Consider the following 14,019-nt stretch of genomic DNA (forward strand, 5'->3'; position numbering starts at 1 on the left):
TGGTCTGGATGGAGCTGGAAAATGCATCTATCAAGTCACAGGTGATACTGATGCTCCTGACCCAAGACCACACTTTGAAAATCACTCTTGTTGTGCAGAAAAGAGTGTAAGTTAAAAATAAAATAAATTCATACCTATCTACTAACCCTTTCTCACTCATTCCAAGTCAACAAAGAATTAAAATGTGCTGAAGATACAAGAAAAAATACAATTAACATGACACAAACAACTTATATGATAAATGAAACTTTAAAGCTTTGACAGCCTACCTGTAGATCTTTCACATTTGGAAAAGGAATTCCTATTGTTATCACAGCACGGGCATTGTCATCTGAGAAATCCAGACCCTCACTCACTTTACCACGACAAACTGCTACCAGGAGAGCTCCATCTTAGGGAATAGAAAACAAGCTTTTTTAAAAGTGCTTCAAAATTCTCCTAAATTGCTTATACTTGTCATTTGAAAATACCCGATTACAAAGTATTTGTTGTCATAAACTTGAAAAGGATAAAAGAAAAATCTGTTAGGAGATAAAGTTTTAAAAGTTCAACATCTTTATATAACGGAGAACAAAATTGCATTTAGGTATAATATGCCAATTTTGTAATTGCATATTGTAATTTTGTAATTGTAAATTTTGTAACCAATTTACAAATTGCATATCTCAGACAACTTATATAGTAAGACCATACCAGAGTAGCAACTTGTGCATGAATGACTTTTAAATTAAACTAAAATTGCAATTACCTTTGCCAACAGATGTAAAGTTATCAGGATTATTTAAATAACTCTAATTTGTACTTATACCATATTCAAACAATCAAAAGTATTTAAAACATACACACAGAGAACATTCCATGTATAAATGTGTTATACAGGATACTGACAATTATGTTATAATATCTTTATGATGTTGCATTGTTCATAAATTATTACCATTAGCCCTTCATATCAAAGACATCCTCTAACTTTGAAGTTGAGACTTCAGTGATGTTTTGTAAACTCAAGTTTACTCTATGTAATAGAATACAAGTACAAAACATATTATTCATATTAAAATGTAGAGCTTGTTTGGAGAGTAAGGAAGACTTTATGTACATTCTATTTGCTACCTTTCATAAACCATTTTAGGAAGTATAAGGAAAACTATGAGATAGAACATGAATGTATGCTGTTTCTTAAAAAGTTAAAGAAATTATTTTATTTTGAGTTGTTCTCCTATGAATGATTTTACTTAGGGAAGCCAATTCAACTTTTTTACCCAATTAAAAAATACAATTTTCCTTTTAAGAGCAATTCATTTTTAAAAATAACACTAATAAAATTCTAACAGTGCCACATTCTCACTTTATAGTAAAAAAAATTTTTGCTGATCATCGAATAATTTCTAATTACCTTTCTCTCCTTTGAACTTGATTGCATCATAGTATTCCTGCAGTAATTCATCAAAATCAGTTTTTTCTCCTCCTTGTGGTTCCACAATGACTGTTTTCAACAACTCCAGGTTCTGCCATAAACCAGTATACAGCCAACGTTCTTTTAACTTTTCTAATAACTGAAAAAGAGAATAAAAAAGAACAAACTTTTTGTGTCCAACTGAACAAATTTACTTTGGTTTGTTTAAAAGCAACTCAACTCCATTATGACTATAACAAGTAGGTAACATTCCTGTTTTTATTTTTCTTATCCATTAAATAAGGAAAACAATGTCATAGAATTATTACTGCGTTAAATTCATTAACAACTTAGATATTTTTGATGTAGTATGAGCTCCATAAATGTTAGCTGCTGCTGCTGTTACCATTACTATTATTACTAATACAACAGCTACTACTTCTATTATTGCTATGGTGGGGATTTCAAAAGTGGAAAAAAAATTACTTCTGTCAAAGTTGATGAATTTTAAGTTATCTCTGTAAACCTAAGGTGAAGTTTCTTCATATCCTTAACTGAAAATTATTTAAATGACTCTTTAAGATCATTTTATCTAAGGGAACTAAGCTGTATAAAAATCTGATCAAACTGATCATTAATAAACTTAATTGACTAATACATAAACAGAGTCTCAGGTGGACAAATAGAAAATATACAGGCACACCAAAAATAGATGACTGGATCAAGAAGATGTGGTACATATATACCATGGAATATTACTCAGCATTCAAAAAAGATAAACACATGCAATTTGCAGCAACATGGATGGTGCTGGAAAGGATCATGCTCAGCGAAATAAGCCAGAAAGAAAAAGAAAAATACCGGATGGTCTCACTCATAGCAGGAATCTAGAAAACTTAAAAAAGGGACCAGGAAAATGAATATAAGAAAGTGAAAATCAAAATTAACAAAAAACTATGAACCAGAGACACTCCAAGGGGGGTGGGGGGTGAGAGGGGAGGGATTGGGGTCAAAATAAGGGGGTTGCAATTGTATGGGGAATATAAAAATAAAATTTATTATTAAAAAAAGAATCATATTTTAAAATGAAATTTAACATAATAAAAAAGAATTATAAGTTCAAAAAAAAAAAGAAAATATACAGGCACAAATGCAACATTTATGAAAATAACCGTGTGTGTAGATTATGAAAGAACTTTCAACAAATTTCAAAGAATCTTTATGATATTGACAACATAGTCTAAAATAATGCAACTTAGATTAAATCAATAATTCAAAGTAATGAGAATAAAGGCTACATATACAAGCCCAGCATGAAAAATATAAAGAGGAAAACAGGAAAAAATATAAAGAGGAAAATTCATGAAAGTTTTAAATATGGATGTGGGGTGTAATAAAGGCAATTCTTAGAAATATATATCTTAAAACACGTTTATTTTTAAAATCTGGGGAAAAAAACAACTTAAGCTGCTTTTTAAGAAGCCAGACTATCAAGCAGTAAATACAATGGTAAAAACTGATAATAAACACAAAAGCTGAAATCAGTGAAAAAGAATGTTAGAGGAGATTATGATTTAAGCTCAACTCTTATCAACTTGTTCTACACAAAATGAGTCAGGTAAGCACTAAGAAATTATCTCGCATTCTCAGGAGAACAAAATCAAATTTTTATAAAATGGCTTATTTCTTCAGAATTTTACCCATATCTTTTCAAAAGTAAATTTAGTGAGGTCATAAAACAAATTTTTAATCACTGCTATGGTCTAAACGTTTGTGTGTTCCCCAGATTCATAATTTGAAATCCTAACTCCCCAAAGACTATGTTATGAAGTGAGGGAGGCTTTGGGTAGTGATCAGGTCACAAGGGTGCACACTTCATGAATGGGATGAGGGCGCTATTAAAAGAAATCCCACACAGCTCCCTCACCCATGTGAGGATAGAAAGATAAGGTGCCAAGAAAAGAGCCCTCATTCAACCATGCTGGCACTGATCTCAGATTCCAGTTTCAGAACTAAATAAATTTCTACTAATTCTGTATTTTTTAAATCTATAGTATTATGTTATATTACCCAAACAGATTAAGACAATCATTAAAAATAATGACACTGTGCATATTATATAATAATATATAATAATGATACTGTGCATAAAATAATAATACTGTGCACATTACACAGTAATCAGGTTATAAGGAGAAGTTCCTTAATATCCTTAACTGAGAAATAAAAATTCCCTGTACCATCATGTTCTTAGGTAAAAAACATAGGGCTAGCATTTGTCTAAGTCTTTATTCCTGCCTGAGTGCCTCAGGAGTTGGCTGCTAGAATTTGAATTTTGCATATGCACTATTTCTGAATCAAAGTCTCTCATCAGTGAAAGTATCAAACCTCCTGACAGTACTGAGATCTACATGTAGGAGGGAGAGTCACAGAGAGTCTTCAATCAACAGGACCACTACAAAGGTAACAACATTTAGGATAATTTATTATTTCTCCAAATGTTTCTACTGAATAGCCAGTTTAGAAGGGGATAAAAATAAGGATGTAAAATCAGAAAATTTTTTTTTTTCCATTTGTAGGTTCCACTAGACCTACGACTTTTATAAAAAAGCTTTGCTTTCCTGATTCCTGTATGTAAATTTTGTTTTAGTATAATGACGCTTCTATAGATTCAGTAAATGTGATCCACATGTAATTTAAGATTTAGAAAGTTTATTTAGGTCCTCCCCTGGTGGCATAGCGGTTGAGCGCTGGGCAGCAAAGCTGCCCACAGCCTCTGCAGCGCCAGTTCGATCCCTGGTCGCCGGCAAGGGTCCCACATGGCGCACAGACCTCTCCTGCCGCACCTGCTGCTTCCCTCAGCTGTGTATTTTCATCAGTCTGCCTGTTCTGCTCCCGGCTCTGGCTCTAGTGAATTCTCTCACACTCCCGCGCTTCTGACTGTACCCAGTGCTTGTATAAATAAATAAATAAATCTTTATAAAAATAAATAAAATAAAGTTTATTTACATGTTCTTTGTGACTTCAGGTATATTGTTACACATTTGAAAAGAATCATTATTTCCCATTCATTACCAAGTTCAATACTTATCGAGCAAGGCTGATGGTTGTTATAACTCAAATATTTTACATCCTTAACAAATTTGTCTAATTTATCTACAGATATCTAAGAGAGACATGTTGAAAACCTCTGTGCTATTTATAGAACTGGTCAGTTTATCCTTATATTTCTTGTCAATTTTTTCATCTTTTTATTTTGCAACTATGTCAAGTGAAAGATTCCTGACTGCTACATCTTCTTGATGGATATACTTTTTTATGGATATGGACTGCTGTTGTGATCCATTTTTTTTAAAAATGAGTAATTACAAATTCAAGATAATTAACTTTGTGAGGGTGGAAAAAGGAATATAATTAAGAAGCACTTAAACAGCTTTAGCTACAATATTTAGTACTTTGGTGACAGTGTTGATGTTTTCCTTTTGTTAATATATCATAACTCACATATCTACTACATGTGCTTTCATGTAAGTATGAAATGGTACCCAATGCTCATGAAAATGGAGCAAGATCTATTTCTTGTGGATATTTTTAGTAATGCCAGGGCACTGGTGATATAGGGATGAAGATAAGAAAACAATAAATATTAAGGCCCTATGATATGCAAGAAACAATATCAGAAATCTAAGAATTTAGTAGGAATACTATAGAAAAGATCCCTGCTTTCATGGCACATTATTATGACTTGAAATTCCTTTCTCTAAGCACCAAATTCAACAGATATCTCAAATGTACCTGAAATATCTTATATAAGATCTAATTTATAATATTCCAGTGTTCAATATTGCAATAAAGTATATCAGAACAGTAGAACAATGAGTCAGCCTTAACAATTCACCCTCCCACATTCAAGCTATTACCAAACCCTATTAATTTCTATCTCCTAACTCTCTCTCCATATTCAAAGTGCCACCCAGCCTTTATAATCTCCTCCTTGGAGACAACTCCAAGTCTCCTAACCAAGTCTCCTGCTTCCTGTCTATTATTTTTAAGTCTTTACATTTTAAAGTCAGAGCAGTATTTTCAAAATACAAATCTTACCACTTTAAAATTCAAGAGGGAGTGAGTCAACAGATGGGTGAACAGAAAATTACAGACCCTTTTGTCCCCATGGAAACATGGACTCAGCAACATAGAAACCAATTACTTTTGTGGGAAATTCAGAAAACATTTAAGAGGCTCCTGCCTCCCAGGTAAGTATGAAACCATGTGTATAGAAGATGGTAAGAAATTCATGATACCCCTCAAAGTCCCTCCCCCTGCTCAGGATGGTATGATTATGAGAAAACTTCTAACTCCCAACTTCTCCCAGGAGAGGGAGAGAAAAAAAACTGAAACACAGATCCAATGTGCAGACTTTTAAGGGGCTGCACAGGGGATGGTTTCTGTCTTGCCTCAATGTAAGCACTGGAAACAGGTTGGAGGACAAAGGCAAAGGTTTAGACTAGCATGCACTCACTTGCCACAGTTTCTCCCCTTAGCATAGCACTGAACAAACCGAAAATACCCTCAACTTCCCTCCTTGAGGAGGGAACTTATTAAACCTTAATTCTATGTTCTATTTTTTTAGGAGGCTGTCTGAGGAACTGGTTTCTGTGTCACCTGACTCAGAACATTGAGAAGACCCAGCATATTCTAGATGCCAGGAGGCTAGACAAAAGTGAGTGAGGCAAGCTTACTGCTCCTCCAGAGGACCAGCAGGACAGCAGAAGCAAATATAACTTGGTGGCTTCTATCTTCCAAAAGGAGAAAAGAGCAAGTGGAGTGTGTGTACCACATTCCAGCTTTATAGGGGTGCTGCCTAAGGAACTGGTCTCTAGTCTAAGCAAGAGAGTTGAGGGACTGATATATGTTAAGACTGAGGACTGATGAGAATAAAAGAGATCTGGGTGGCTTGCAGCAGCTCCACCTGGAGAACCAAAGATTACTATAGAGAAATGCACTTTATGGAACTCACTGTTTAGTGTAAGGTTCCAGACTCAGAGAAATTACATCTTATGTACTTTTGTACAACAGAAATGCAAATAACTTCTGTCAAAGTGAAAAGGTAGTCCCAATGGTTCCAGTTCATTCATCTCTAGTACTTTAACAACTTTTACATTCCTTTATGAAACTGCCTATAAGTATATAGCTCCTTAAATGCTCTCTCAGTCAACTTTAACATAATATTCACTCCCTTATTAATAAAGTGAATCATTTCTTTGATAGGTATTGACTTTATATTCACATGGAGTTGTGACTTTAACCTTTTGAAAATTATACTTTAGAGAAAGAAAAGTGAGCATATTACAAAAATATTTAAAATAAACAGATTGAATATAATAGGAAAGGGAGAAAAAGTCCATGGATGCCTCCTGAGTATCTGAATAGTCCAAATATAGATATTTCATATCACTCTTATAGGTAATACTAGAAAAGGCCCAAGATTGGAGGAACAAATTTGTTATTGCCTTTGAGATGCCCAGATTGATATGTTCTTCTGGCATTTGAATATATGGATGTATGGGTGTGTGTGATGTGATTTATAATAAGAAATACATATTTGGTCTTCATCCTCATTCCTGGCACATAGCTCCTCGTATCCTTGGAATTTCCTGAGCAGTAAGAGCTATGGGGGTATCTTCTGTTCCTAGTTCCTGAAATAGCTCCAGGGCCATAAAGATGTAATAATTTATTCATAACAACGCCTTTCAACCACACAGAGTTTGTTAATGATGTGACTGGAAAACCCCCAGATACCTAAAGACGGGGGTTGGTTGCCAGGGTAACTTTCAGTCCCACCCCCCCACCTCCAAAGAAAGGAGAAGAGCAAGAGGTTGAATTAATTACCAATGGCCAATGATTTAATCAAACAAGTCCATACAATGAACCCTTCATATAAAGTAAAAAGGTCGGAGTTCAGTAAGCTTCTAGGTTAGTGACTGCATCCACATTCTGGAGGGTAGTACATCCTAATTCCATTGGGTCAGAAGTTCCTGTGCTCCTGAAAAAGCACTCACCCTGTATACTTCTTTATCTGTATCCTTTATTCCTTTATAATAAACTAGTAGAGTAAGTAAATGTTTCTCTGAGCACTGTGAACTGCTCTAAAAAATTCACTGAACCAGAACAGATGTTGTGAGGAGCTCCAATTTATAGCCGGTCAGTGAGAAACACAGGTAACAACCTAGATTTGAGGTTGGCTATAATATAGGAGAGGCAGTCTCATGGGTCTGAGCCCTTTCCTTGTAGGATCTGATGCTGTCTCTTGGTAGAATTGAGTTAAACTGCAGGACACTCAAGAATAATTTGATGTGTGAAAGCTCATATATCCAGAGTCAGAGGTGCAATTGTGCTGTAGATGATTGAGAATGAGAAATGAGTTTTTTCTTCATAGTGTGGTACTTAAGGAGAAAATTGATTGGGAAACCTAAACAACAGATGTAACTAAAAGAATGCAGAGACAAAACTGAATAGCAGCAGCTACAGATAAAGAATTCAACAAGAAGACTTTACTCCTCCTGTTTCCTCGCACTCTGTTCTGTCTCACAGGCAATCAATCCATCAGCAAACCCTGTTTTCAAATTATATCTAGACTCCAAATACTGCCACCAAGGTGGTCCAAGCCACCACCATCTCTCCTCAGTTATTACAGCAGTAACCTTGCTTCTTCCCAGGCTCTCTACAGTCCATTTTCCATATGCCAGCCAACACAATCCTTTCAAAATCAAGTCTGATGCCTCCAATGGCTCCCTACTATGCCATGATTTTTTTCCCAACTACTTCTCTGACCGCATATCCTACTATTCCCCCATGTGACCCTTACTCTGCTTAGGCACAATAGTCTTCTTATTGCTCAAACAAACCAGGCTCTCTCTTCCTCCAGATCAGAAAGGTATACTTCCATCCATTTAGGACTTTATTCAATGTCACCTTCTCTGACAGGCCTTCCAGAACCATCTAATAAAAATTCTAAACCATCCCTGCTCATTCCCTAGAATTTTCATTTCCCTCTATTTTGCTTTATTTGTCCATATAGCACTTACCATTATCCATACTAGTTCACTCAGGCCACCGTAAAAAAAGACCACATAATCATTTCTCAATATATACGTGTATTAAATCATCACATTGCATACCTTAAACTTCTGCATATTATATATCAATAATTTCTCAATAAAACTGGGAAATATATCTCAATAAAACAGACAGGGTGACTTAAACAACAGAAATTTATTTCTCACAGTTCTGAATGTTAGGAGACCCAAGGATAAAGGTCCTGGCTGATTCCATTCCCAGTGAGCAATCTTCCTACTTTGTAGATAGCCACCTTCTTCCTGAGTCCTCACACTTCTTTCCTCCTTGCTCAAGTAGTGAGAGATAAAATTAAATCTCTGGCATCTTTTCTTATAAGGACACTAATCTTATTAGATCAAGACCCTACCCTTATGGCCTCATTTAACCTTAATTACTTCCTTAGATATCCCAACTCCACATATAGTCACACCTAGGGGTTTGGGCTTCAACATATGAATTTGGGGGGATGCAACTATTTCATTTCATGATAGCATCTAATATATTAATATCTTTATGGGTCTACTAGTTTATTTTCTGTATCTCAACTCCAGAACACAACCTTCAGAAACAGGACAATGATTTTTGTTACTTTTGTTTACTGTAGCTTGTCCACTACTTAGAATGGTACCTGACACATAGAAAGTACTCAATAAACACGTACTGAATGAATGTCATAAATGAATAAACAAGGAGGGCCCAAAATAATGGAAGGCAAAGAGAGGAGCAAGAAGGAGAAAACTATAAAAGCAAGTTGCAGAGCCCTTAATAAAAAGAATATTCAGGTGATTCGTAAGATGTGGGGTAAAGATGATATAATTAAAAGACATGGACTCAGGGACTAGACTTTGTTGTTGAGTTTTTCTTTCTTTTCTCTCTCTGCTTCTTTCCTTCTTCCTCTCCTCTCATTTCTCTCTTTCTTCCCTTCCTTTCTTCAGAAAAAAATGGAGCAGTAAAGGTTTAGAAGAGCAGTGGAGATTAACAGATTAACCACATCGTAGGTACTACAGAAGTAAGAGAAAAAACAGTCATAACATGAAAGAGATGACAGGAAATGACATCTTTTGGCTCCTTGTAGTTCAGGTAAGGAGTTACAGGGAACACTGAAAAGGTGGGAATTTGGAGGTGATAAAACAACACTTACAGAGAATACAATGTGTTAACTTTAATCTTCAGTGGAGTTGTTCTTTGTTTTTTAAGTACCTTAAAAGCCTTCCTCAAAGATTACACAGGACCTACATGCAAAGTTGGCACATTCTTCTACAGCAAAAACATACATTCTATTTTGGAAAAAGTGGTAAATTTTCAGTTTGAGATAACAGAATATTTAGGTCTACATCCTTCCCATTCTCACTGCAGGTGACACTCAAATTGTACATTTATAAATCTTAATCATTTCCCCATCAGAGAAATTGTACAAATGCTAAATATACTCACAACTCAATTGATTTTTAAATTCTTTTAAGTATCCTAACTAGGCAACTAAAAATCAGATAACTTTTAAGTACATTGACATAGAGCCAACTCTCAGGTTTTAAGACTTAGATATTTGAGAAATGTGAGATATTTCTGTTATAAAATAGTTTACTTAGCTCATAAAGAAATACCATTCAAATACAAAGACTAGCCCACATATAGTGCTTTGGATGATTTAATTTACTAATTGGTATTCACATCACTTGGATTTGGTAACCTTTGAGACATTTTTATTTTTGAGTTAAATCGCACAAATTAAAAGACACTCTGGAGTGCTTATGCCTTATCTGGATATTGTCATTTTACTTTTTCAAAATTCTTAAAACCAGTATCTCACTAGGGAGGCAATAAGTTAGAATGTAACGTAGCAGGGAAATCCTGCATTTGCTCAATGTCTATAGCTTTTACACAGTTCCAGATGTTCAATACATTAATAATGCACTAACTCAAAGCCTCTTTTTGAAACTTTAGAAAGTGCAAATTGCATTAAGACCTCTTTGCCCTCATTAATGGTATTGTTACAATCCTAGTCCTCTGGAAAATGTTTTTTGGCATGTGTTTAACTTTATAATATTGCCATTTACTCATTTTAATAGCCAGTACTCAAGTCTTAATGCTTTTAATAGGGCTGCCTAAACAGACTACCATCTTTTGTCATCTTAGCCACATAATTTATTTCATAGGTAAAACCTATTGTATTTTTCCATCTGAAGATGATTCTTCACTATTCATTTCATGAGGTATTAATATTTAAGAAATGTTTAGTTTCTTTTATTCAATTGATATTTACCTACAGGTGGAATATTAGGAATAAAATGCAGTCATTTTTAACTAGTAGTAAAAGTGAAAAATAAAGTAGCAGTGTTTCACAGCTTTCAAAATTACAGTAAAAATGGGTACATCCTAAATCATTGATTGCTGTATTCAAATATAGAATATGAAAAAAACAAAAATATTAATTTCTAGTGAAACAACTTCCTATATTCTAGCTATTGGTGATATCTAATTCAGTATCTTCACTGTAGAAGGCTGGGTTATAGTTCAAAATCAAATGGTCAACAAATATAGATGTAGTCAGCAAAAGAACTAGGAAAGTATAATATGGAGAAAACCTGTTCTGAGGTGAAAATAAGATCCCTTGTAGTTGTTGATCATCTAAACAGAAATGAAAGCTCCTACAGTCCTCTCTGAAATGGAGTATTCCCTCTCACAGGAGCCTTAAAAGATTGAGGATCTGGAAATATTAGAGGTATACCACTGACACTGGCATATGTATTTACAGAATTGTTTATTGATACATCTGATAAAAACACATAATAATACTTACAATGTAAAAATTGTCAAATAAAACAGAATTTGAAAAATAAACCCATTCGCTTTTTCCTGATAATCCACTTTGTTGAAATCTTTTGAAAAGAAAATAGTAAGAATACAATAGCTATTTACATATGGAATAAATTCTTATCTCTCTAAAATATAAATTCTGAATTTGTTGGTTAGTTCATGAATTTCTGAAGAAACCACCTTAAAGTGAAAAAATATTGACTTAGTGTATCTGAATGAATTTATTCACACAAATTCATCTAGAGGTTTTCCTCCTTATTGAGTTGACTAAATGTAGGGGAGAAAAGAAACACATTTTCTATCCCTCTGTTAAAAGACGAATAATTAAAGTAAAACTCTAATGAACTCAATGAACCCGCATTATTAGAAACAAAGTCGAATCTAGGCTTAGAGAAGAAAATGAGGAAGAAGCAACCACCAAATATTTCCTAGAAGTTAGTACTTTCTCATATTGTCAACCTAAATTTGTAAACCTGTTGCTGTGAAACTTGAAGGTGAGATGCTCTGGAAAAATACCACTTCACAAACTAGAGGAAAAGTTTTGAAAGAAAAATGCTTAAATACAATGGGGTTAAGTACTACAAATAAAAATAATTTTTATTTACTTAATCTTTAAGGAAATACTAAATGTATATTATATGCAAAGGACTGTGCAAAAACCTGTTGCAGATTCTTCTCAAATTACTAGAAGTTGTAATAGTTTTGTGAAGAATACCATTTCTCCACTAAGATAAATTTGATTTTGATTCTATCGTCATTTAACTAGTGGCACCACTGCTTTGAAACTCAGAGGTTATTTTTATGGATAAAAGGCTTTCTAAACTCTTGTGATGGATAGAAATGTTTCTATTAAGTCATTTTGAATGAGACTCAGTGGTGCCAAAGTTGCAACTTAGATCTCTTTATTTGTATACTGCAGATTCTGATTTTCTTTTACATCTTTATGAGTAAAATGCATAAGCCATTTTCCCTGAGGGAACATTTCCATTTACCACTGAATGTCAGAGAAAGAAGAAAATGTAAACGTTCAATCTCAGTTGTAATTTTTTCATTATAACCTCTATCTATATTTTTTATATGTATTATTTAATATGAAGTCTGTATATTAAGAATTTTGCTTGCAATGCTACTAGTTTGATGTTTCTCACTTTTAAACTATAGTGAATCTGAAGAGAAACCATACTGTTCCATTTAAAATATTTACCTTTTCTCTCTTTTGGGCATTTGAAACATCTACAGATTATAGATTTGCCTTATTTTAAGTGATGAATCAAGGGTTTTTAGGGGACATAATCCCCACAATGTTAAATAGATGTGACTTTAGAGTCACACTATAGAAACATCCAAAAGCATAATATATTAAGTGAAAAAAATGCTTTTCCTGAACTATGAAAATATCAAGCTGCCCTAAGAATAAAAATTAAGGATATATAAATTGTCCTTTTATAGAACTAACACTGCTTGACGACTTTTAGTCTTTCAGACTTCCAAGTAAAACAGTGATAAAACAATCATACAGTATCTTAATAAGTAGAACAATACATGATATTTAAAAAACTATAATTCTCCTGTTCTCCTGATCCTAGGAAGTTTATCATGATAATCCCACATGCTTCTTTAAAGCCAAAAGAAATAATAAATATTCCCTTACCTTGTAAGATGGCAAGAAACACAGAATTCCTTGGCTCACAGTCTGGCACACAGATAATAAAAGTGCTCCCACTTCATCCTGAAACTCAAATGTTTCTGTGTGTTGAAAGGTAGCACAGAGATTCCGTCCCTTGGGGCCTGACCCAATGGTGCCAACCCAAACCTAGAATATAAATATGTCAGTATGAGAGTTATGACTAAACCAAACAGACAAATTAGCATTTAGTTGGGAACCTTAATTACTTATATGTCAAAAGAATATGAAGCAACAAGTTTAGAGAAAATTTATTTTTAAATTATTGGGGTTTCGTTCTATTACCTTTAATTACTGATAGATTTGACTTCTGAAAGTTTTACTTTAGGCAAAGCACTGAATTCTAGGTTGTAAGTTTTTTGAAAGCAAATAGGATTTTACACCTCTATTTTCTCAACAGCTTTGCAAAACTAAGCATGTAACAAAATTGTGTTGGATGATGTGAACAAATGAAATGAATAAATCAGAAATGATTCTAAAATATTAGAAGCAAGGTCTTCTATGAGATGCTGCAGACAGGAAAGTCTTTAAGACTCAATTACGATAGGATCTAAATTCATGAGTAGTCAAAGATAGACAGTCATAGAAAATTAAACCCACCAAATTTTTCAGTTATTTGCAATTCTGCTACATTCATTTAGCATAGGGTAGTACATTTGACCAAAAAAGAACAATCTTTATTAGTAGTTTAAAGACAATACAAACACTTCAGATTATTGAAAAATGAGATCGAGGTATATTTTGCATTCATTTGTTGATTTACCCTATTTTAAAAAAAATTATAAATTTCAGAAAAATTGAAAAAATATTAATATAGTCAACATCTTTATGCCCATCACCTAGATTCATCAGTTAACATTTTGTAATATGTATATATTTGTAGTATATATATATTACAGGAGAGAAAGTGAAAAAAGAAAAATGTTGCAAAATGTTAATTATGTTACATATGTATATATGTGATTTGGGGATAAATTATTAGAAAGTAATTTGTAGACATCATAAC

At 33.6% G+C, this 14,019-nt stretch overlaps 1 protein-coding gene across 1 annotated transcript in view; it reads right to left on the reverse strand.

Annotated features, from left to right (window-relative positions):
• Window positions 1-14,019, reverse strand: part of BRIP1 (BRCA1 interacting helicase 1) — a 94,214-nt gene that overhangs the window by 31,120 nt on the left and 49,075 nt on the right. The window contains 3 exon segments of the mRNA XM_054688779.1: window positions 270-391; window positions 1,397-1,556; window positions 12,981-13,142. Coding sequence (XP_054544754.1) covers window positions 270-391; window positions 1,397-1,556; window positions 12,981-13,142 — 444 coding nt within the window.

Source organism: Talpa occidentalis, unplaced genomic scaffold, assembly GCF_014898055.3.
Source record: "Talpa occidentalis isolate TD23 unplaced genomic scaffold, MPIMG_talOcc4v2.1 talOcc4.7, whole genome shotgun sequence".
NCBI lineage: Eukaryota > Metazoa > Chordata > Mammalia > Eulipotyphla > Talpidae > Talpa > Talpa occidentalis.